We start from the raw sequence: 24,618 nt of genomic DNA, 5'->3' as shown, positions 1-24,618 counted from the left end.
TTACTGCGTTTTTTTTTTTTTCCCTGGCTTATAGCTTAAAATTTGGAAAGCTTTTTTTTTTTTAATGTACACTCAAAACGAAGGTTAATTAGTTAAGGGTGGCTATGGGTCGAGATTAGAAGAGATTCTGAAAGGTATTTTTCAAGCATTTTAGACTTGAAAGGGAGGTGACAAAGCCTATAAGAGCGCTGCTTTTAAGAGCGCTAGTTTCTTGCATGCATTCCAGGGCTGGGGGATAACTTTTCTGTTGTTCGTTTATGAAGGAAATCAACAAAGGAAGCGGGCCTGGCTTCTTTTCTGACCTCAGAGCCCGAGTTCGAGACACTGAGGGAATTAGGTGCTGCTACGTCTGGGCGCTCCCCCATCCGAAGCCCGAGCCCCCAGCAGACTCCTTCGCCCAGGGGCGGGGCGCGCCAGGCGGCTCCGCTTCGGGCCGGCGGAGGGGGCGTGCCCGGCGGGCGCGCGCGGGCGCTGAGGGGGCGTGTCTCGGGAGTGGCGGCGGCGGCGCGGGTCGGGTGCGCGGCGCAGCCTCCTGTGCTGGAATGTGCGGCTCCCGCGAGCTCAGGGCGCAGGAGCAGAGCAAGCGCCGCCGAGGCCTGGGGCCCCAGAGCCCGCTGTGGCTGGCGGCGGCGGCCCGGAGCGCAGGGCGCGAGCCCGCGGCCTGAACACTCCCTGCAGCCCCACTGGGTCTTTGCGGGCCTCGACGGGCCCAGCGGCCAACTTTTCCAGCGCCTCCCTCCCCTCCCCCGAAACTCCTGCAACAAAGAAAAGTACTCCGTGAAGGAGCGGCGACGCGGGTCGTCGCCCCTCGTCGGCCAGGAAGGCCGGTAAGCGCGGCGCGGTCTGAGACACGGTCGGGTGGGGGCGGCGGGCCGGCCGGGCGGCCGTGGCCGCGGGAAGGGGAGGGCGCGGAAGGACGCGGAGCGAGGCGCTGTCCAGGGCTGATTTGCAGATACTGTGGCTCGGGCGGCGGCGAGCGCCGCGTCGGGCGGGGGCGGGCGGCCGGGCGGGATCGGGTTACATCGTCGCCGCCGGGGGGCTGGGCCGGGGGCGTCGGTGGGGAGCGGCGCGGCGCCGGGACCCCCTCCCCAGTGGAGGCCGGGCCGCCGCGTCCGCGCGGGCGCAGGCGGCGGGGATGTCTTGTCCTGCGGCCAGGAGCGGAGCTGCTTGGGGCCCTAGTCCTGAAACTTCCTCTCGTGCTCCTCCTGCTCCGGGTCCCGCCGCAGCCCCTCTCCTGCCGACGGCCCTCGCGTCCTCCTCCCTCCGCGGCCTCTCCCTTTGGCCGGAAGGCGCCGTTGAGTGCGGCCGGGCGGGTTGAGTCAGCCCGGGACCCGGGCGGTTCCGCCAATGGGGCTGGACAGCGATTTCTGCGCTCGGGCCGCCGGGCCGCCGAGGCCCTGCGTGCGGGGTCGTCTGGCCGCCGCAGTCGGCGGGGCCGGGGCGCGCGTCCCGCGGGGCGCCGTGGGGGAGTGAGCCTGAGACTTCCGGGGCGCAGGGGGCCCCCTCTGGCGCTCGGGGCCCGGCGCCTCGGGAGGGCGCCCGCGGAGGCTCCCGGCCCCCTGCGGAGGGCGAGCCCTGGGCGGGCGAGAAGCCGGACGACGACGACGCGGCAACTTCGCTCACTCTTGCCGGACTGGGGCGCGCGGGCCGGGAGGGGGCAGCCTGGCCTGGGAAGACTCGGTCTGGCCCAACGGCGCCCCGAGTTTGCCCGCCTGGCGTCTTCCGTGGTGGGGAGCCCAGCAGACGCTTCAGGACGACTTGGTGCGTCGGTGGTGCAGCGAGCGGGCCGAGGCGAGGGCGCCGGAGTTTGCGAAGAGCTGCTTTGTGTTTGGTACGTATTTTGAGAAAATGGCCGAATGCCTATTTCAGTCAGGAATGCCGCGGCCGAGGCCGGCGCTGAAGGCAGCACGTAGGATCCGAGCGGCACGTTGGGCTTTCGGGCGGTGCGCGGACGGCCTTCCTGGGTAATGTGGGGACGGTAGTTAGGGTTGGGGGAGAATTAGGAATTGCGAGTCGCCTGGGCTGTTTCGTTAAGGCCTTGGACAGCCTTTGCTTTGTGTGATGGCATTTGATTCCGACTTTCGTTGGTACCTGTGACTCAACGAGTTCGTGTTTATGCACTTGGGTGAAACTGATTACTGTTTGTATTTTGGGTGTAAAAGTTTTTTAGCCCTTGCCACTTTGCTTTTTCTAATTCGCAAGAGAACGTCTAATTTGAGAATTAACACCTTTTAGGTTGGAAAGTGATGAGGTTAAGACACTTTATTAAAAAGCCCAACGTTTTTTCAAAGTGATTTTTTTATGGCTCCTCTAGGCAGTTGAGTCAGATCAAACACGAGGCAAAAAGTTGCTGATTTGAAGATGAGTTATTCAGTTATGGGTGTTTGAAAGCTCTTGTGTTTTCATTTGTGTATATTTTGAATACACTAAACTTACCTTTTCACAGGAAAAAATATCTTTAATTTTTGTTTACTTTTAAACAGATCATCAAGAAAAGAAACTTAAGTAGTACTTTAGTGGTATTATGTACTTTTTCAAAGTACATTGGACTCTTGATCAACAGGAATTTGAACTGCGTGGGTTCACTTATATGTGGATTTCTTTCGAGAAATATATTGGAAAATTTCTCATAGATCTGCAACATTTTGCAGAAGTCTACAGATGACACACATAGCCTAGAAATATGGAAAAGTTAGAGAAAGGTACATCATGAATGCATAAAGTATACATAGATAATAGTGTATTTTATCATTTACTACCATAAAATGTATACAAATCTAATAAAAGTTATCAAAAATTACAGACCACCATGGCACCATTCCTGTCCAGAGAGATGTAAACAAATGTAAAGATCAGTCATTCACCCATAACTGCATATTAACTGTGGTCCATACTGTAGGTCTGTAATCATTTCATAGCTACCTCTTGTTGCTATTTTGGTGAGCCTCAAGTGTTGGAGGTATCCACTTAAAACGTCTTGTAAGTCTAATCATATCCGGGTGAGCAGTTCTCTCCAGTAAATTGTGCTTGCAGAAAAAAAGCCACCTCTCCCATTTCCTGAGTGTGTTTCATTGTGTTTAGTGGGATACCAGAAACCTTGAATGACTGCACGGGACCCATATAAAGTGCCACTGGTGATGCTGGAAATCCTCCCAAGCAGTAAAGTCATGACATTAGAAGGAAGAGTTAAATTGCTTGATATTGACCATATTAAGTTCTGCAGTTTCCATTACCCACCACTTTAAGATCAGTGAATCTAGTGTAAGGGTTATGGCAAAAAAAAGAAAAGAAAAGGAAATTTGGACACTATCTCTGTATTTTTTCCAGCAGACACGAAAGCCTTACACTTTTTGTAAAATGCCTTCTGTCTGATATTAAAAACACCTTTTTGGGAATTCCCTGGTTGTCCAGTGGTTGGGACACCATGCTTTCACACTTGAGAGTTCAGGTTTAATCCCTGGTTGGGGAACTAAGATACAACAAGCCACCAAGCCGCGTGATGTAACCTTAAAAAAAAAAAGAGAAAATGAAGTGAAGTCATTGTATGACAATTTAAAGCAAAAGGAAAATGAAGTTTCTAAATCTGGAGAATTTAATGCTGGCAGAGAATGGTTTGGTAATTTTAGAAAGAGTTTTGGCTGAAAAAATAACAAGATAGCAGAACCAGCTTTGAGTTCCCAGATGCTGTTAACAGAATTACTGAAGAGAAAGGCTGTCTGCTTAAACAGGTTTTTAATACAGAGTAATATGCCTTACTCTGGAAAAAGTTTCCAAAAAAGTCATTCATTACTAAAGAAGAGAAGTGAGCATTAATTTGGATTTGAGGCTGGTTGAAGACTAACTTGTTTTGTGCAAATTGAGTTTTTGATCAGGACTGTTCTTACCTATAAAGCTGCCAAGCCCACTTTTTTTTTTTTTTTTTAATGGAATTGTTTTTCTTTCATTCTTTGTCTTCCTTTCTTTTTTTTGGCTTGCACGATCTCAGTTCCCCCACCAGGGACTGAACCTGGGCCACTGCAGTGAAAGCCCAGAACCCTAATCATTAGGCCACCAGGGAACTGCATAAGCCCACTATCCTTAAAGATAAACACCAGTTACTATTCTTTTGGTTGTATAACAAGAAGGCCAGGGCAATGAGAATACTTATCTAAATTGGTTCCGTTGATGCTTTATCCCTGATTATGAAGTACTTTGCAGTAAGGGAACTGCATTTTAAGGTTCTTTGGTATTGGACAGTGACCCTGGCCACCTTAACCCCACGAGTTCAACATTGAAGGTGTCAAAGTGGTATTCATGCGTGTGTGCTAAGTTGCTTCAGTTGTATCCCACTCTTTGCAACCCTATGGACTGCAGTCGGTCAGGCTCTTCTGTCCATGGGATTCTCCAAGTAAAATACTGGACTGGGTTGCCATTTCCTCCTCCAGGGGATCTTTCCGACCCAGGGATTGAACCCAGGTCTCTTACATCCACATTGGCAGGCAAGTTCTTTACCACTAGCACCACCTGGGAAGCCTGTCAAAGTGGTTCCCAAACACAATGTCTTTGAATAAAGTATATTAAGGTATCATAAGGACCTTGAAGTCTCATTACACATGGTACTCTGTAGAAAGGATTGTCAGTGCTGTGGAAGACACCCCCGATAGAACATCATGAAAGTCTAGAAGGATCATACCGTTGAAGATGTTATCATTGTGATAGAAAAACTATGAAGGCCATCAAGCCTAATACAAGTTTCTGCTAGAAGAGACTGTGTCGTGCATGAACTCACAGGATTTACGGCAGCCAGTCAAGGAAGTCATGAAAGAGTGGCTATTGGAAAAAGGTTGGGGGTGGGGTGGATGAAAGGCTTCAAGATACATATTTTGGGAATATTCAAGAGTTAATAGATAGCATAACAGAGAAATTAATGGAAGTTAATTTGGAGATGAGTCCTTTTGAACCAGTGCAAGACCATAAGGAGAAAGACATGGAAGAAACAGTGCCAGAAAACAAATTGCCATTAGACAGTCTGGCAGCAAGGTTCCTTTTATTGAAGACTACTTTTGACTTCTTTTACAACTTGGCCCCTTGTATGACACTTGTAGACACTAAAACTAAAGCCCGTGGTTGAAGGATTAGTACCAAATAGAGACATTATTAGAGAAGTAGAAAAGGAAAATTTGGACAGAAATTAAGATACATTTCTCTCAAGTTACGCCTCTTTCCACTTCCTCCACCTCTTCTCTCTCTGTACCTCCTTCTGCCTTCCCTTCCACTTCTCTGCCTCTCCTCACTGCCGCTCCTGACTCAGCAAGAGCAACCCTTCCTCCCCCCGTCCCCCATCCTCAACAGAAGACAGGAGGATGAAGACCTTGATGATGATCCACTTCTCTGCTTAATGAATGTTAAACAATCATGCTGTTCAGTTAATAAACTTCTCTGTCGTGTATGCGTATGAGTGTCTTGTGAAAATCTAGTAATTGTACACCAAGAGCTGGAAGACATTGTGTCATCACCATTGTTACCTAAGTATTCATTGTGTGCAAGACTTGAGAAAGGTTTAAAGTGATATTTAATATGAAATTTATAATGTATTAGTTTTTCTACTGTTGTATAATTTTCTTTTAAATAATTACATTACCTGGAACTTCCTTGGTGGTCCAGTTGTTAAGAATCAATTGCCATAGCAGGGGATATATGTTCAGTCCCTGGTCTGGGAGGATCCTGCCCACACGCTGAGCAGCAATTAAGCCTCTGGGCTGCAACTACTAAAGCCTGGGCTCTAGAGCCCCAGCACTGCAACAAGAGAAGTCATTGCAACTACAGAGCAGCCTCTGCTCATCGAAACTAGAGAAAGCCAACACGCTGCAACGAAGACTCAGTACAGCCAAAAATAAATTTTCAGTCCAGCTCAGTCACTCAGTTGTGTCCAACTCTTTGTGACCCCATGGACTGTAGCATGCCAGGCTTCCCTGTCCATCACCAACTCCCATAGTTTACTGAAACCCGTGTCCATAGAATCGGTGATGCCATCCAACCATCTCATCCTCTGTCATCCCCTTCTACTGCTTTCAATCTTTCCCGGCATCAGGGTCTTTTCCAATGAGTCAGTTCTTCACATCAGGTGGCCAAAGGTTGGAGTTTCAGCTTCAGCGTCAGTCTTTCCAATGAATACTCAGGACTGATTTCCTTTAGGATTGACTGGTTAGATCTCCTTGCAGTCCAGGGGACTCAGAAGAGTCTTCTCCAACACCACTGTTCAAAAGCATCAATTCTTCAGTGCTTAGCTTTCTTTATAAAAGTCCAACTCTCACATCCACACATGACCACTGGAAAAACCATAGCCTTGACTAGACGGACCTTTGTTGGCAAAGTACTGTCTCTGGTTTTTAATATGCTATTTAGGTTGGTCATAACTTTCCTTGCAAGGAGTAAGTGTCTTTTAATTTCATGGCTGCCGTCACCATCTGCAGTGATTTTGGAACCCCCCCAAAATAAAGTCTGCCAGTGTTCCACTGTTTCCCCATCTATTTCCCATGAAGTGATGGGACCAGATGCCATGATCTTAGTTTTCTGAATGTTGAACTTTAAGCCAACTTTTTCACTCTCCTCTTTCACTTTCATCAAGAGGCTCTTTAGTTCTTCTTCACTTTCTGCCATAAGGGTGGTGTCATCTGCATATCTGAGGTTATTGATATTTCTTTTGGCAATCTTGAGTCCAGCTTGTGCTTCATCCAGCCTGGCATTTCTCATGATGTACTCTGCACATAAGTTAAATAAGCAGGGTGACATTATACAGCCTTGATGTGCTCCTTTCCTGATTTGGAACCAGTCTCTTGTTCCATGTCCAGTTGTAACTGTTGTTTCCTGACCTGCATACAGATTTCTCAAGAGGCAGGTAATGTGGTCTGGTATTCCCATCTCTTTCAGAATTTTCCACAATTTGTTGTGATTCACACAGTCAAAGGCTTTGGCATAGTCAATAAAGCAGAAGTAGATGTTTTTCTGGAACTTTCTTGCTTTTTCCATGATCCAGCGGCTGTTGGCAATTTGATCTCTGGTTCCTCTGCCTTTTCTAAATCCAGCTTGAACATCTGGAAGTTTACGGTTCATGTACTGTTGAAGCCTGGCTTCTAGAATTTTGAGCATTACTTTGCTAGTGTATGAGAGGAGTGCAAGTGTGCAGTAATTTGAGCATTCTTTGGCATTGCCTTTCTTTGGGATTGAAATGGAAACTGACCTTTTCCAGTCCTGTGGCCACTGCTGAGTTTTCCAAATTTGCTGGCATATTGAGTGCAGCACTTTCACAGCAGCATCTTTTAGGATTTGAAATAGCTCAACTGGAATTCCATCACCTCCACTAGCTTTGTTGGCAGTGATACTTCTTAAGGCCTACTTGACTTTGTACTCCAGGATTCCCTCTAGGTGAGTGATCACATTATCGTTATTATCTGGGTCATGAAGATCTTTTTTGTATAGTTCTTCTGTGTATTCTTGCCACCTCTTCTTAATATCTTCTGCTTCTGTTAGGTCCACACCATTTCTATCCTTTATTGTGCCTATCTTTGCTTGAAATGTTCCCTTGGTATATAATTTTCTTGAAGAGGTCTCTAGAGCCTCCCATTCTATTGTTTTCCTTTATTTCTTTGCATTGATCACCAAAGAAGGCTTTTTTATCTCTCCTTGCTATTCTTTGGAACACTGCATTCAAATGGATATGTTTCTTTTTCTCCTTTACCTTTGGCATCTTTTCTTTCCTCAACTATTTGTAAGGCCTCCTCAGAGGCCTTTTTGCATTTCCTTTTCTTTGGATGCTTCCGGTACAATGCTGGAACCTCTGTCCACAGTTCTTCAGGCACTCTGTGTGTTTCAGATCTAATCTTTTGAATCTATTTGTCACTTCCACTGTATAATCATAAGGGATTTGATTTAGGTCATACCTGAATGATCTAATGGTTTTCCCTACTTTCTTCAATTTAACTCTGAATTTGGGAATAAGGAGTTCATGATCTAAGCCACAGTCAGCTCCCGGTCTTGTTTTTGCCGACTGTATAGAACTTCTCCATCTTTGGCTGCAAAGAGTATAATCAGTCTGATTTCGGTGTTGGCCATGTGGTGATGTCCATGTGTAGAGTCTTGTGTTGTTGGAAGAGGGCGTTTGCTATGACCAGTGCGTCTCTTGGCAAAACTCTGTTAGTCTTTGACCTGCTTCGTTCTGTACTCCAAGGCCAAATTTGCCTGTTACTCCAGGTATCTCTTGACTTCTAACTTTTGTATTCCAGTCCCCTATAATGAAAAGGACATCTTTTTTGGGTGTTAGTTCTAGAAGGTCTTGTAGGTCTTCGTAGAAAAATAAATTGGAAAAAAAAAAAATTACATTACCATATGCTGTTTGAAAAACAGCATATCAGCCCATCATACATATATGCAGTTAAAAAAAAACTATTTCTAATACTATATTATGAAAATGCCTTACACTATATGCCATAAAAATTTTATGACTCATTTATTTGCATATAGGCTTGGCTACTGGGAAGCTGTCCTATCGATTGCAATAGATTTCAGTAAAGCAGTCATATCGTTGCTTCAACGTTATCAGTGCTTTGTTATAACTGTAAATGAGTATGAATTTCTTTTTCACAATATCTTTTCTCTTTTGTTGACTAGTGTTAGTAATGTGTATAATATCTGCAGTGTTTTGTATCACAGTATTGGTAAATGTATGACAGGTGTAATTCATCTGGTACACAGGGGTTGTAAACTTACTGTATTTATAAACACAGTACTGGAAATGTAATCCTTATGATTTTCTTAACAACTTTTTCATGTATCTATTATATAAATGCATGTAACATGCCAAATATATGTTTACTGACTTACCCTTAAGGCTTCTGGTCAACAGTAGGCTATTGGTACTCTTAGTTTTTGTGGAGCCAAAAAGATGCGATTTTTAACCGCACTGGGGGTTGGTGCCTCTAACCAGTTTGTACAAAGGTCAATTTAATTTTAATTAGCACTAAAAAAAAAAAAAAAATTAGCACTAAAAATGAAGGCTACTTACATTTTTCCAACAGAAAAGGTAAAAGTCCTTGAGGGAAGGCACGCTGTTGGTAGACTTAGTTGATAGATGAGTTGTGTCAAACACTTGATAGAATTTCTTATGGGGGTTACAGAAAATTTTTTGATGACTGCAGTAAAGAGAGTTTGGACTTAGAAAATGATTTTAAAGGCTGACTTTGAGTAGTTAATGAAGCTGATTGAGTTTAAAGATTACATGGGGAAATGTATTTTTTTAAGTTACAAATAACTACAGTGATGTTTTGTTGTAGACCGGTAAACGTTGTGCTTAAACTGGTGCTTTCGTGTGTTTTGTTTTGTTTGGATGCAGAGCACAGACATGGCCACCCAGGTGATGGGGCAGTCTTCCGGAGGAGGAGGGCTGTTCACGGGCAGTGGCCCCATGGGCATGGCCTTGCCAAATGACATGTACGACTTGCCCGATCTCTCTCGAGCTGAACTGGCTGCGCCTCAGCTCATCATGTTGGCAAACGTGGCCTTAACTGGGGAAGTAAATGGCGGCTGCTGTGATTATGTGGTTGGCGAAGAAAGACAGATGGCAGAATTGATGCCTGTTGGGGATAGCAACTTCTCAGATAGTGACGGAGAAGGACTTGAGGAGTCTCCTGAGGTGAAAGGCGAACCCAGTGGGCTGGAGAAGATGGAACTGGAAAGTTTGGAACTCAGCGTTGTCCAGCCACGGCCTGTGTTCGAGGCGTCCACTGCCTCAGAAACATACAGCTCCAACAAAGACCTTCCTCAGGAGACGCCCGCAGCAGAGGACAAGTGCAAGACCTTGAAGACCAAACCCTTCCGCTGTAAACCGTGCCAGTACGAGGCCGAATCTGAAGAGCAGTTTGTGCATCACATCCGAGTTCATAGCGCCAAGAAATTTTTTGTGGAGGAAAGTGCAGAGAAGCAAGCAAAAGCCAGGGAATCCGGCTCTTCTCCTGGGGAAGAGGGCGATTTCTCCAAGGGCCCCATCCGCTGTGACCGCTGTGGCTACAACACCAATCGCTATGATCACTACACTGCTCACCTGAAACATCACACCCGAGCCGGGGACAATGAGCGCGTCTACAAGTGCATCATATGCACGTACACCACAGTGAGCGAGTATCACTGGAGGAAGCACCTGAGAAACCACTTTCCAAGGAAGGTGTACACATGTGGGAAATGCAACTATTTTTCAGACAGAAAAAACAATTATGTTCAGCATGTTCGAACTCATACAGGTAAGAGGACCTTTCTCATTTATGAAGTGTACTGTACCCCCCAAAATGGAACAGTCTTAAAAATGTGAAAAATTTCAAACATCTCAAAGTAAAGAGAATTAAAGATGTGTAAATCTCATCTCAGAAGTAAATTACATCTCAAAAGTAAAGAGTAAAGATGGGTACCCACAGGTACCCATCACCTATCCCCAACAGTTATTAGTTATTAACATTTTATCACATTTGAAAATTCATGTTTTAAAATAACAGCTTTATGAGATGTACTCCACTTCCACGCAGTTCATCCATTTAGTGTTAGAATGCATTGGCTTTAGTATGTTTGCAGAATTGTGCAGCCAGTACCACAGTCAATTTTAGGACATCTTCACCCCAAAAGGAAGCACCTCTCAGTGGTTGCTCCTCATTTTCCCCAATACCCCTTATTTATTCATTTTTAAATTGACTTTCAAATCTTTGTACTTAAGGGGTCTTATTTTTTGAAAGCAATGTTTATAATATTGATAGTTGCATTACAGTTTCCTGGTGAGAATTGGTACCTTTGAGGACCGGTTACTGGTCTGAAGAAGATGGATAGGGTAACCTAGTACTCTGCTCCTCCCATCAGCAGTGAGAAGGGCTATGGAATGCTGTTTGCATCAGATCCCATCTGCAGTAGTTGTCACCCTGCAGCACTGAACCCTATGGGGAGTCCTCGTGAGGAGAGGAATTGATGTTGAAGTGGTAGACATAAACAAGGAGACTTGCAGGTGAAATTCCATTACAAGAAAGACATGTGTAGCAAGATTTCTAAACTCCAACAGATGGCTTCTGTGTAATTTATTTATTTATTTTTAAAGGCAAAATAATAATTTTAATGGCTTCTGTGTAATTTAAAGCTTAAAATCTAGTTATATAAAAGAATTTGAAATCTCTTTGGAATTTGTTATAATCTGTGGTTGTCTCTAGGCTTTGCAACCATTTTATCTCAAAAGTAAAAAAGTTTCAAAATTACATGGCATAGGAAATGAGAGTTACCGGACAGAATCCTACACCATTAATCACTTAAAGAGTTTTAATTAAACAAACTGTTAGACTAAAGTTAGACTAAACTAACCTCACCTGCAGTATCATAAAACAAACCCCAGATACCATATACACTTCAGCCATAAGTACTTCATGTTCCTTTAACAGTCTTGTGGAAACTTTGGGGCCTGATTTATCATAGAATTGGCCATAATCTGTAGAGCTTTTAGGTAATAAGTGTGATATACAGCGTAGTACATGACTTTTTCGTGTACACATTTATGAATTTTTAAAAATTGAGGTATTATTGACTGTGATGAATTTTTACAAATATATATACTTAATAACCACCATGCAAGTCACCATAAAAAATAATACCAGTGTCTTTATCTTACTAAATTTTTTTGGGGTGTCAGTTATATTTTTGATACTTTTAAAATTGTTGAGTCATTGAACAATTTAAAAGATTTTCCCCAAAATCTAAAAATGTTTGAACAATAAATTTAAATTAGTTGATTTAAGAGATTTTCAGAGTTAAGGAGAATGGAGAGAACTGGAAAAATTTCAGTTTGGTACGTATTTCCAATTTCTTATGTATACTTTAAAAAAAAATAAAACATAGGATCTCTACTTTTTGCCATTTCTTCTTTTTTTCTTATGGTGGTTTATTTTCATTTAATTACAATCTAGGCAACTAATTTTAATGGTTGTTTTTATATATTTCATCATTAATATTTTTTCTATATTAACTTAAAGTTGATATTTCCACAATTAAGGTTATGACTTACACAGCTAACTCTGGTTGTACGTATCTCATTTCACATTTAGTGTTAAACTTATTTGATCTTAATACTTTTTTTTTTTTTTTGGCCTTAATACTTTTTAAAAGCTCCCTTACTGTTGTATTACCTTATTTATGGTTTTTTTAAAAAAAATTTTCTAGGCAGTTTGGTGGTACACAAATAGAAGGTTATTTATTTTAATTATTTAAAATCTGAGAGTATCAATGGTATTAAATGCATGGTTCTAAAAATTGTGTTTATGGAAAAATTAATTCATCTAGCTCAGAAGAGCAGAGATAAATGATCATCAGCAGGAATCCATCATTTCTTATCTCTCACTTAGGTAGCCAGCTTTTCAGGTTCACTTACCAAGTCTGGTATGTTTCTTTATTGAGTGCTCAGGGTTAGGTCTTTCTTCTACTCTCTGCTAATCGTCAGAAAAATACGCTAAGAAAAACAGTTAAGTGTATTGAAAGCCTAAAGTATTGTACCCAGGGTCACATACAGCTAAGATTCAAAGTTCTGTATCTTTTTTTATAGGTAATATCATGGTAGGGGGCTGAGGATTTTCATTTGAGTCTTCAGTAGAAAGATTTTTCATTTTGTGGTTTTGCTATCCAACCAGTTCACAAATTCTATTTTGAAAGATGACATTTTTGCTTATATGTGTGAGTGAAAAATTACTAGTGTTTTTAGAGTATTTATGCCTATTTTGGTGAGTTGCACAGATAGATGCAATCTATTTTGTTATGAAGAATTTAAAAGTAAAGTATCTGTAGTTGATCCTTCATGTTAATCTTTAGGGTATTAAATTTTCCTTAGCTTTTTTTGGTAACAATTTGATACACAATTGATATACCATACAATTCACTGTGAATCGAACTGTTCTGAACACTTCATATCAATGGAATCAGATAATATGTGGCCCTCAGTGGCTACCTTCTTTCACTTATGTTTTCAAGGTTCATCCACATCAAAAGTACAGTGCTTGTTTTCCTTTTGTTGCTAAATACTGCTCTCAAATGGGTAGGCAACATTTTGTTTTTCTATTAGTTAAAGGATTTTTGGATTATTTCCACTTTTTGGCTATTGTGAGTAATGCTGCTATTGCTATTCTTATGCAAGGTTTTGTGTAGACATGTGTTTTTATTTTTCTTAGGTAAATATACACCTAGGAGTGGAATTGCTTAGCCATATGGTAATTATGTTTAATCATTTGAGGGACTGACAAGGTGTTTTCCAAAGTGGCTGCACTATTTTACAGTCCCACCAGCACTGTATTAGGGTTCTAAATTGTCCACAACCTAACAAATAAATGTTAACATCTGTTATTTTGATTATAGCCATCCTGGTGGGTGTGAAATCATCTCACTGTGGTTTTGATTTACATTTCTGTTGTGGCTAATGATACTGTGCATCTTTTCATGTGCTTGTTGTCAGTTATGTATCTTTTTACAGAAATACATTTCAACATTTTTTAAGTTACCAGAATTCTTCCAGGCTAAAGTAGGCGTCCTGTTGCCATGAACTATTTATGTCTAATCTATAGGTACCAGCTAATAATAGCTGGATAGCTACTAGGAACACATTTCACAGTTATCACCACATTCTTTCGTTGTTTTTTTCACTTTGTCTTTTCCTTTCCTTGTTCCATGGGTTTTTTGTTTGTTTTTTGTTTTTGGCCAAGCCACATGACATGTGGGATCTTTAGTTCTCCTACCAGGGATTGAACCTGTGCGCCCTGCAGTGGAAGTATGGAGTCTTAACCAGTTGACTGCCAGGAAAGTCCCTCCTTGTCCCTTGTTATTAGATACGTCTGTTGCTGTAATGCATGATATAGACAGAATAATAACGTATTTATTGAGGGCTCTATTTGTCAGGCACAGGGCTGAGGGCTATCCATGTATTATCTTAATTTAAATTCTCACAATTCTAGAAAGTTGAGGTGCTGTTACTTTTATAGATGAGGAAGCTTGCCTGAGGTCCTGATTGTTATCTTGTGGCCAAAAAATAGACAAATGTCACGGTATTTTTTTAGTATATTTTGTGGTCGACAACCCATGTCCAAAAAACACAATTTCTGCCTTTGAGACTTAGATTCTTTAGTTCTCTTATCTCCAGTTGCTGTCAGTCCCTGTGGCTTTATGAGTATAACTGGGACTTCCCTGGTGGGCATGAGTTCGATCCTTGGTCTGGGAACTAAGGTCTCACATGCTGAGTGAGCAGCCAAAAAAACCCCCCAAAACTCAGTATTAAATAATGTATGTATTGTTAGTGAGAATTGTAATTGCCTTATTTTATCATTTGAACATTAATCACTGTATTTTTGTAGGTGAACGTCCATATAAATGTGAACTTTGTCCTTACTCAAGTTCTCAGAAGACCCATTTAACCAGGCATATGCGTACTCATTCAGGTTGGTAAGAAATCATTCTATCATTTTTAGTAAACTACCATTATAAAGAAGTTGTTCTGTACCTGGAACTGGGTCATTACTTATGATTTATTTTTGATGTAATTTGGATATTTATATATTTTTTACATATAATTTCAGTGTGTGGTTGCTGGGTTCCAGGGATTCCTTGTTAGTTGCTTAGTTCCTGACATTTGGTTTTGTTCTCTTGAGAATTGTTAAGGCTTCTGAAGATTGATTTACAAAAGCCAAACTTTAAAGAGTGATGGGTAATCCATGTTCCTAATTTATTCACTTATAATAAATAAAATATAGGACTATAACCCCTGGGAGAATTGTCCACTCTAGAACTGAAATGATCATGATCACCATCCAGAATTGGCCCCCATTATGAATGTATGAAGATTGCGAAGTTAAAAAGTCAGTATTTGTGTAGGTGGTCTTGAGCGGATAATTTATTTCATTTTTGCCACACTGACGCTTGGGAGGTCCTGATATGATCCACAACTCTTCCTCTTCTAATTCTCAGTAGTTATGTTACCATTTCATCTTGAATGAAATATTTAGAACTGGAGGGAATGCGTCCAATTTGCATGTCCCTTTGTAATATTTTTGTAGGTATCATACTGGATAGTTCTTCCATCCTGCTAGCACAGGAATTAATTTTGAATATTTTCCAATTATGAGCACAGTGAATGTTTGTTAAAGGGAATTAACATCTTACTGAATTCTGTTACGGACTACTTATTTTTAAGATGGAAAAGTAATTTTTTCAGCAAAAACTATTTTCCCCCCATTGAGTACTTGGTGATTATTGTGGAGGCACTGTTTTTTGGTTTTTTTTTTTTTTCCCCTCTTGGCCAAGTGGCTTTCAGGATCTTAGTTCTCCAACCAGGGATCAAACCTGTGCCCACTGCAGTGGAAGCATGTAGTCCTAACCACTGGGCCACCAGTGAATTCCCTGAAAGGCATCATGTTTAATAGCTGGGTCATTTGAAACATATTATGGTTTGAGAGTCTTTTTGTGGGTTTTAGAATAATTTTTTTGAAGATTTATTGATGCATTTTATTTATTTACGTTTTTTGGCTGTGGTGGGTCTTGCTGCTGCATGTGTGCTTTCTCTAGTTGCAGCGAGCAGGGGCTACTTTTTGTTGCGGCACATGAGCTGAGTGGCTCTGTGGCATGTGGGATCCTCCCAGCCTGGGGACCAAACTGGTGTCCCTTGTGTGTTGCAAGACAGATTCTTAACCCCTGGACCATCAGGGAAGCCCTAGAATAACTTTTTAAACATATTTTATTAAGGTTTAATTTACCCGCATGAAAATGCACATGTATTAGGCATATAGGTCAGTGATTTTATGTATGCTTTCTCTTGTTTGACTGCCATTTTGGTGTAGATATGAAATATTTCTACTACCCTTAGAAAAGTTCCCTCCTTACTCTTCCTAGTCAGTACTCCCACATTCTTCCGTCAAGTGATACTCTGATTTCTGTTAAAGATTTAACATCCTTCTGTAAAATGTTTTCGAGAGTAATTCCATGCTGCGTTATCAGAATGTTGTGTTTATTGCTGAGTAGTACACCCCTATTACTCTTGAATTAAAAGTTCCTTCGTTATTCTATCTGGGCTCTACTTAATAAGAATGTGTATAAGCTTATAAAACTCCCTTTTTGAATTTGCCTTACATTTATAAATTAGTTTGGGAAGAATAAAACAGACACCTGGCACATTTACAAAGATGAAAAACAGGTAAAAATTTTTACTAGAACTGGAAAAGGAAATTAAATTGAAACTGTTGGTACAGGGCAAAAGAATCTTCATTCAGCTAGGTATTAATAAACTAATCAACTTGATGAATTGGTCTTCCAGTGTAACAGATTTAATGGCAATAAAGCAAAAATAGGGTGGGGTGAATAAAGCAAGTAAATGACGCCATTGGAGTTTTATTTAAACAGAGTAGTAGGAACTCCATTCCTTGATCACTTCACAGGTGAATGCTTGCATCTTGCTTGATGCTGGCTATGAAAATGCTCTCGTTCATTAGGGCTTATAAAGTGGTGACATTTTCTTTATAATTCTTTTAAGAGCACAAATATTTCCCTAACGAGATTGACTCCATTCATCAGCTCTTTGTTTACTCAAAGGTAAGGTTTATATAGTAAGGCAGGATAAGCACCTGAAATCTTCCTTTGTGTTTACCTATTCTATAGTATACCAGTTCATTCCAGAAGTCATAAATTACAGGTAATATGTATTGACTGGCCATCTGTTCTACACTATAGCTTACAGCACGTAAGAATAGTTTACAGATGAGGAAATTGAGCCTTAGAGAGTTTTCAGTAGCTTGCTCAAGACCTCATAGTAAGTTGCAGAGCCCGTACTTGGTCCCTGCAGGTAGGTATTCTTACTGTGGAACAAGTTCTTAACCGTTATGTCACATATCTTGTTTCCCCCATTCTGTTTCTATATATATTAAGTAGATGTTTGTCTCCATTGAAGTCATTCAGTGGGAAGGACAAGATAGCACCAAGTGGAGAGTAATTTAGCATATTGTTAGAAACCTCTCTTCATGAATCTGTTAGTGGACTAATGTGGAAAAGAACTTATAGTTTGACACACTTGGATAAGTTTTTGTTTTTGTGGTCAACTATGCTGTAATCAGATATCGTCTAATCATGTAAAGCTTACTATCTATGGTTTTACTTAATGTCTGAGTAGTTTTGCTTTACGAAAAAATTTAATAAGATTTTATGTGAATTTGAGAATGTTGAGAGATGAATTTTCATAAATGTCAATTTCCATTTTTCTGCTATGCATTCCATTGGACCAGTGGGGTATGGATACCGTTTGGTAATATTTGCTAGAGTGTGATCTAGATGGGTATGTATTCAGGTAGAATGAGTTAAATCTCATGCCTTTAATTTGGGGGTGGGAGGGCTTCTGGTCTTGTATGTGCCTGTGATTATAACTTGTGCTTATTTTATATGCCATATCTATTTGTATGCCCCTGGTTTCTTTGCTCATTCATTAGAAGAAAGTGGGAGAAAATCTAGAAAGGATTTTTGACTTGTTATACTTTGCTGTAGAATAGCAGCTTTGGCAGTGGAAAAATTTGCTGAGTGAAATCTGATTCAACTCTGCTACGATGGACAAAGGGTCAAAACATTGTTTTAAAGCTTTCACATAAAGGTTTGGGAGTATGGCCTAGAGTATGAAGTATTTTTTTTGAAGTCTCAAGGTTTATCTTAAATATATGGGAATTTTATGTTCTGCTCCTTTATAATTTGTTTTAACTACATAAAAACATTATGTAGTTAACATAATATAATTATGTTACCTTTTTGAGTGCCTTTGCCCAAGAATTAGCATCAAGAGCCTAAGTCACTTTTTCAGTAATTGTATATTTCTTGATGAATCTGTGTTCTTTAAGAGTGTTTGAGAACACTAACTTGATGAACTTTTTAGAAGATGATTAAGATAATTATTCCTTTGTTTAGAATGAGAATCAGAAGTCAAGGGATAGAGGAAAGATATACAAATAAATACAAAAGATATACAAATAAATATGGTAAATAAAAGTTGCATGATAAAGTCTTCATGAAATAGTTTCGGTGGTTTTGTTTTATTTATATATATATATCTGTATCTATCTCCACTTCTTGATGAGCATATTTGAATAAATCTTGAATTCATTTCTTAACGTGTGCCTTCTGTAACATGTCTTGTCTGCCTTCAGGTGAGAAGCCATTTAAGTGTGACCAGTGCAGCTATGTGGCCTCTAATCAGCATGAAGTAACCCGCCACGCAAGACAGGTTCACAACGGGCCCAAACCTCTAAACTGCCCCCACTGTGACTATAAAACAGCAGACAGAAGTAACTTCAAAAAGCACGTGGAGCTGCATGTGAATCCACGGCAGTTCAACTGCCCTGTGTGTGACTATGCAGCTTCCAAGAAGTGTAATCTGCAGTATCATTTCAAATCTAAGCATCCTACGTGTCCTAATAAAACCATGGATGTCTCAAAGGTGAAACTAAAGAAAACCAAGAAGCGAGAGGCTGACTTGCCTGATAACAAAATCACCAGTGAGAAACCAGAAACAGAGCAGGCAAAAGTAAAGGGGGATGTGACTGGGAAGAAAAACGAGAGGTCTGTAAAAGTGGAGAAGAAAGAGAATGTTTCAAAAGAGAAACGGCCTTGTAGTAACGCCTCAAGCCAGGTGACCACCAGAACTCGCAAATCGGCCATGGAAGCGAAAGAAGTGGATGTGTCCCCAGGAAACAATTCAGAAAAGAGCTGCAGAAGCAAGAAAAGCAAAAGGAAGGTGGAAGCTGAAGCCCATTCCTTACAAGAGCCTGTTAATGATGAGGAACCTGTGACAAAAAAGAAAAAGAAGGCAGAAAGCAAATCCAAAAATAGTCAGGAAGTGCCAAAGGGTGACAGCAAAGTAGAGGAGAATAAAAAGCAAAACATTTGCGTGAAAAACAAGAGGAAAACCGTGAGAAGTAAACCATGTAAGAAGAGCAGCCAGCCTGCTCAGAGGAGGCCCCCTCAGATGGAGTCTGCTCAGGTGGGGTGTGTGCAGACGGAGCCGCCCCCTCCTCCTCCCCCTTCCCCTCCCCCTCCTGTGGGGGGTGTTGAGGTCGAGGTTGTCCAGAAGGGGCCTGTTCAGATGGAGCCGCCTCCTCCCATGGAGCCTGTTCAGGCGACCCCTGTTCAGATGGAGCCGCCTCCTCCCCTGGAGCCTGTTCAGGTGACCCCTGTTCAGATGGAGCCTCCTCCTCCCCTTCCTCCTCCTCCCCTTCCCCCTCCTCCCCCAGAGCCTGCTCAGGTGGGGTCTGTTCAGACAGAGCCTCCTCCTCCCCCTTCCCCTCCTCCTCCTGTGGGGGATGCTGAGATGGAGGTGGTTCAGACGGGGCCTGTTCAGACAGAGCCTCCTCCTCCCACAGAGCCGATCCCCAGAAGGTCTCCTCGCAAAGATCATAGAAAGGAGAAGTCCAGCATGCTGAGTGAAAGGGCGCGGAAGGAGCAGGTCCTCATTGAGGTCGGCTTAGTGCCTGTTAAAGACACGCAGCGTCTGAAAGAAAGTGCCTGTGCTCAGGATCTCTCCCCACCATCACCACCCCTGCCAAAGGAAAACTTAAACGGGGAGGAATCGAAAGACCAACATTTGTTCCCTGCAGGCGAAGGAAAGAAAGAAGCCCCTCCTCAAAAAGCGGGAGCAGAAGAGGCAGATAAGAGTCTAGCTGGTCTTGGTGCTGTTATCAAGGCATCTGCCAACACTTCATCCTCTGAACAAAACTTGAATATGCCAGAGGGTGAAACTTCAGAGGATAAACATCAGGCCGAAGCTATGCTCTGTGAAATGGAGGTGGACACTGACGAGAAGAAAGCAGAGAATTTCCCCAGCAAAGACGTGGCAGTTGAAGAACCAGTTTCACCACCACTTCCTGCTCTGCCGCTAGAAAAACATGAAGCGGTGTCCACAGCGGCTGTGGCGTCCCCTCCTCTCACCGTGGCAGTGAGTGAGTCTCAGGAAATGGATGAAGACGAAGGCATCCACAGTCACGATGGGAGCGACCTGAGTGACAACACGTCAGAGGACAGTGACGATTCTGGATTGAACGGGGCTCGGCCAGTCCCACAGGAGACCAGTGGGAAAGATGGAAAGGAGGCCTTGGCTGCCAGAGTGGCCGAGGGAGATTTCGTTTGTATCTTCTGTGATCGTTCTTTTCGAAAGGAAAAAGATTACAGCAAACACCTCAATCGCCATCTGGTTAATGTATACTTCCTTGAAAAGGCAGCTCAAGGGCAGGAGTAATGACATTCTGGTCAAGGTTTCAGTTCTTAGTGGATAAGGTCTCTGACATTTTATATTCATTTGCAGTAGTAGACAGCCTTTTGTTTTTAAAATTAATTCCTGTCCAATCTTGATTTTTAAGTGGCACTCTTTTTCCTGGACTCCGTGTACCTACTTATGTACACATTTTAGTAAATCCAAGGGAGTTTCTGTCGCAGACATCTAAATCTCTAAGCTTTTTTTTTTTTTTTTAATCTGTTTTCATTTAATTTAAGGAGGCCAAGGTGGTATTAGAGCATTCTGTCAATTTGTTCAGCTATAACTTACCAGTTTTTTCCTCATGTCTGTCTTCCTATTTCATTTTAGTTTATTCTTTGTTTATAGCCCTATAAAAATTGGCTTACTTAAATAACAAATTACTTGAAGAATTTGCCTGCTTTATATAAAGTTAGCACTTTAAATTGTTCTAGCGATAAGAAGAGAGACATTGAATTTGAAGAGAAATTGTCCCAACAATGGATGTTCTATCAATCCAGGTATTTACCTTCCTGAATTTTGATCAGTATGTATGTTTATTTGTGTATGTGTTAATTGTCATAAAAACAATGATTTTGGTGGGTTTTTTGTTTTTTTTTTTTTTGGTGCTTTAATGCCTTAAGATGTTGCACATTGTTTTTTTTTTTAACCTATGCAGTTAAATTTTTTCTAGAAATAGCATTTGCGTTGTAATACTTTATATATGCATGTTTATTTTGATCTCTCTGGAGGGATGCTTTTTAGTATTGTTTGCAAAAGGGGCAGTTTTCTTTTTCCTTGCCGCAGTTGTCTTTTCTGCAGAATAGTAGTCTGTGAAAATTTGTGAGCAAATGAAAGATGCAGGTTTAGTCCATTGATTTTGATTTTAACATCTATGCCAGAATCTGTATTTCATATAAGTTATTTATTTTAAATTGATGTAGTGAGCTCACACCTTTCAGTTTGAACTTTGCAGTAAATAAACCACTAGATCTATGTTGAATGGATTTTTATATCAAATACCAACCATAGGTAAATTTTTTGGCTCATCTTAGTACATCTACTTCCTCAATGTGTGGTGTTAAGTTGTATCTTATAGGAAACCTCTTTTCCTGGATGGTTGGTGTTTATTTATATGTCTGCTCCGCTGAATAAAGAACTATAATTTTTATTTGGAAACTGCAAATCTGGAACTAGGAGGCATAATGACTCCTTCAAGTTACACACAATATCAGTTGTGAGATTCCAAAGCCATAGCAGTTACACAGAAAACCTAGGATGAGAGAGGCAGTGTGACTGCTGGTAGACCAGCTGCTCCTTCCTGTGAGTATAGTGAAAAGGGCTGGCGAAAACTGAAGTTCAGTCCAGATTAAAAAATCACACTTTCTCAGGGATCTCCTCTCACTAGTGGGTGTCCTGGCTGTTACCGGGACAGCCTTTTGCTACAGGTGAGGCCTCAAATGAATAACTATTTTGGTGTTCCTACGGGACCACTTTGTATGGAAAAGAGTATGTGGTCCAAACTTGGTAGATTCTTTGGCCAGTCACCAAAGAATATGAAAGAATCTAACATAGGTTTTTGTTTTTCCTTGTAAAATAAAGTATGATTCCGGTAAGGAACCTTGATTCTTATCCTCCCAGGTTCTATTCTGAAGTAATCACTTTATATTTTGTTTGTTTTCTTTTGTCTGATTGATCTCTGAGGCAGGTTTCAGGGTTTGGCAATGCAACATGAAAAATTAGGAAGAAGTATTAAACTGTGTGTGGAAAACTAGTTATTCTGAGAGTGGACGTTTAAGGTAAAGGACATTTGAACTTGGAATTGACTGGGAGGCCAAAGATTTAAAGAAGCAGAAAATTTTCTCAAGACATGAGTAAGTTGTGTATTATTGATGTGTGTTTTCTGTACATAATAGGGATTTGTAAATGATGTTGAATTCTAGGTGAATTCTCGGCTCCGACAATCATTGTCAAACAGATCAAGCTGCAGATATTTATGTTTTAAAACTTAAATTATAAAGCTAGTTAAACCTTTCTAACAACTAGATTTAATGTTCATTAGTACATTTTATATTAAAACGTTACCTTTTCCAGTACATAACAAAAATATTCATATTAAGTACAAATTGGAGATTAGGAATCAGTTTGGATTCTTTTGATACCTCAAAAGAAAAAAAATGACTTCTGGGGAATTGGACTTATTTTCTTATCTAGATTTTAAGACTAGAATGCCAAAACGAAAAATATGAAAGAAATTAAAACCCCTCATTAAAGTGATTTGTGAAAACATTGTTACTGGAAATTGAATGGGCTTGAGGCCTTTCCTCCAGAAAACAAGGACTTGTTTGTCAGGCCTATATTAGGTTCTGAACCTAGTGCCATGTATTTGTTCTTATTAAAAATCGTTTGATTAAAAAAATTGTTTCATTGAAAAATATATTAGTAATATGAACTTCTGGTCTAGTTCTTCCATTTGAAAAATGTGCTATTTGCTTTGAATCTTTTTTTTCTCACTTTCCCTTCCACTGGATCGGATTGAAGCTAGACTTTTCCCTTTTGATAAAGGAATAAAAAGTAAACATGTTGTAAACTGATGTTTAGTATTAAAGGTTGAAATACTTAGAATACCTTTATAAGCCTAATCCTAGGTAGCTTTGTAAAATGTATCTCTTAACTGTCTTCTGAACCTATGTTCACGTTGCTTTTCAGGATATTTTAAGTTATATTTTTTTCCTCTTTTCAGAGCTGCTTCATTGAGGCTTTTTTTTTTTTTAATTGATGTGTAATTCATAAAGAGCTATTCTTTTTTTTTTTGATTAGGCTTCTTTTAGCTATTGCCAGATGTTTTGCTCTAGTCTTCCAAGAAAGGCCATTTTATTTTTTAGAGTCACTTCTAAAGTCACATGGTCTTTAACTTTGGGGACTCTTGCATCTGAGTGCTAATTCAGATTTAAGCCTAAGTAACCTCATTGCCTCTCACCCCAAGAATGTTGAAATGGAAGAAATACTTTGCTGTAGTTCTGGACTAAAAAGCTGGGGAAGAAACTTCATTTTCTTTTTTGCACAAATCAGAAAAACAGCTACTGTGCAGAGTTTCCTTTTTGACTTCAGCTGATGAACTGGACTGCTAGTGTTAATTCAGAGTTAAGAAATTATCTGAATCTTTGTTTGGATAGATTTGGGATTTGCGTGTAATATTAACTAGATCAGATAGCTTTTTTATACTTTCACATGTATACATAGGCTCTCCCTACCCTTGTCAACACCATTAGTTATTGAACTTTGTGAACTGTCATTGAAACATTACAACAATGTTTTGTTGTACCAGTGTATAAACTTTTACAGTGCAATACATGGTGTTTTTCAGAGACAAACCAAAGGTTTATTTCTCAAGGTTCCTGCTGTTTGCTTTAACAGCATTTGATGGAGAATCTTTTATATACATTTTTAATAGATGAAAAACCAGATTGCAAATCCTTTTTATTGTTTTTTGTTTTTTGAAGCAAACCATGTACCAGGTTTTTGGTCCCAATTGTGTAGGATAAGTTAAATTGCATTCTATTAACCCATATATGAGTATATTTCTGTAAGCATAGTAATGTTGAAATAAAGTTTTAAAAAGCATTTTATGCCTTTGTTTATTTGTGGTACATCAAATGTTAAGGAACCCAAATTGATTTGACTGGAACTAGAAGTATTTTAATAATTCTCAAAACATTTTCACTCTGATAACGTAGGGTAAATAAGAAGGTGGTGAAAATCTTTGTTTGGGGATAACCAGTCTGTGGGTAGAAGTCCAAAGCCTCTCTTCCTGTAATCTGCTTTCTGGAAAGTGGATGTGTAGTAGGTAGGAGAGAAACGACCTGAAGACAATTTATAGGGAATCACATCCTTCCCAGTCACAGGTCCCGTAACAGTCATCGTCTGCATGTCTGTTCTCAGTGGCAAGCCTGCTCTCAGTAAATACTCACTTACTGGAAAAAGGTGCATTGAACGGAAAATAAGAGGAGTTACACGGACTTCACTGAGTGCTGGGGCGCTGATGTGATTAGTTTTACTCTGATGGAAGCCTGAGAAGGAAATGAAGTCCATGGGAAAGTGATAAGCCAGGTTATAAGGTTCTGCTTCCTTTGTTGCTGCTGCCAAGTCATGTCAGTCGTGTCTGACTCTGTGTGACCCCATAGAAGGCAGCCCACCAGGCTACCGTCCCTGGGATTCTCCAGGCAAGAACACTGGAGTGGGCTGCCATTTCCTTTTCCAGTGCATTAAAGTGAAAAGTGAAAGTTAAGTCGCTCAGTCATGTCCAACTCTTTGCGACCCCGTGGACTGTAGCC

General features: G+C 40.9%; 1 protein-coding gene across 3 annotated transcripts; it reads left to right on the top strand.

Annotated features, from left to right (window-relative positions):
• Positions 1-482: 482 nt before the first annotated feature.
• Positions 483-23,908, top strand: LOC122696555 (RE1-silencing transcription factor-like). Of its 3 annotated transcripts, XM_043906668.1 has the most exons (5): positions 1,698-1,831; positions 9,368-10,271; positions 14,388-14,471; positions 18,207-19,174; positions 19,223-23,908. In XM_043906668.1, the coding sequence occupies exons 2-5, from the start codon at positions 9,377-9,379 to the stop codon at positions 20,288-20,290; spliced, it is 3,015 nt and encodes a 1,004-aa protein (XP_043762603.1). In that variant the 5' UTR covers positions 1,698-1,831; positions 9,368-9,376; the 3' UTR covers positions 20,291-23,908. The 3 variants fall into 3 exon arrangements, with proteins under 3 accessions (XP_043762602.1, XP_043762603.1, XP_043762601.1); XM_043906667.1 differs by lacking the exon at positions 1,698-1,831 and adding an exon at positions 483-827 and having other exon boundaries at positions 18,207-23,908; XM_043906666.1 differs by having other exon boundaries at positions 18,207-23,908.
• The last annotated feature ends 710 nt before the right edge of the window (positions 23,909-24,618 follow it).

The sequence above is a fragment of the Cervus elaphus genome, chromosome 6, assembly GCF_910594005.1.
Source record: "Cervus elaphus chromosome 6, mCerEla1.1, whole genome shotgun sequence".
Classification (NCBI taxonomy): domain Eukaryota; kingdom Metazoa; phylum Chordata; class Mammalia; order Artiodactyla; family Cervidae; genus Cervus; species Cervus elaphus.
The sequence above is the reverse complement of the archived record's forward strand: the minus strand, read 5'-3'. Positions and strand labels throughout refer to the sequence as shown.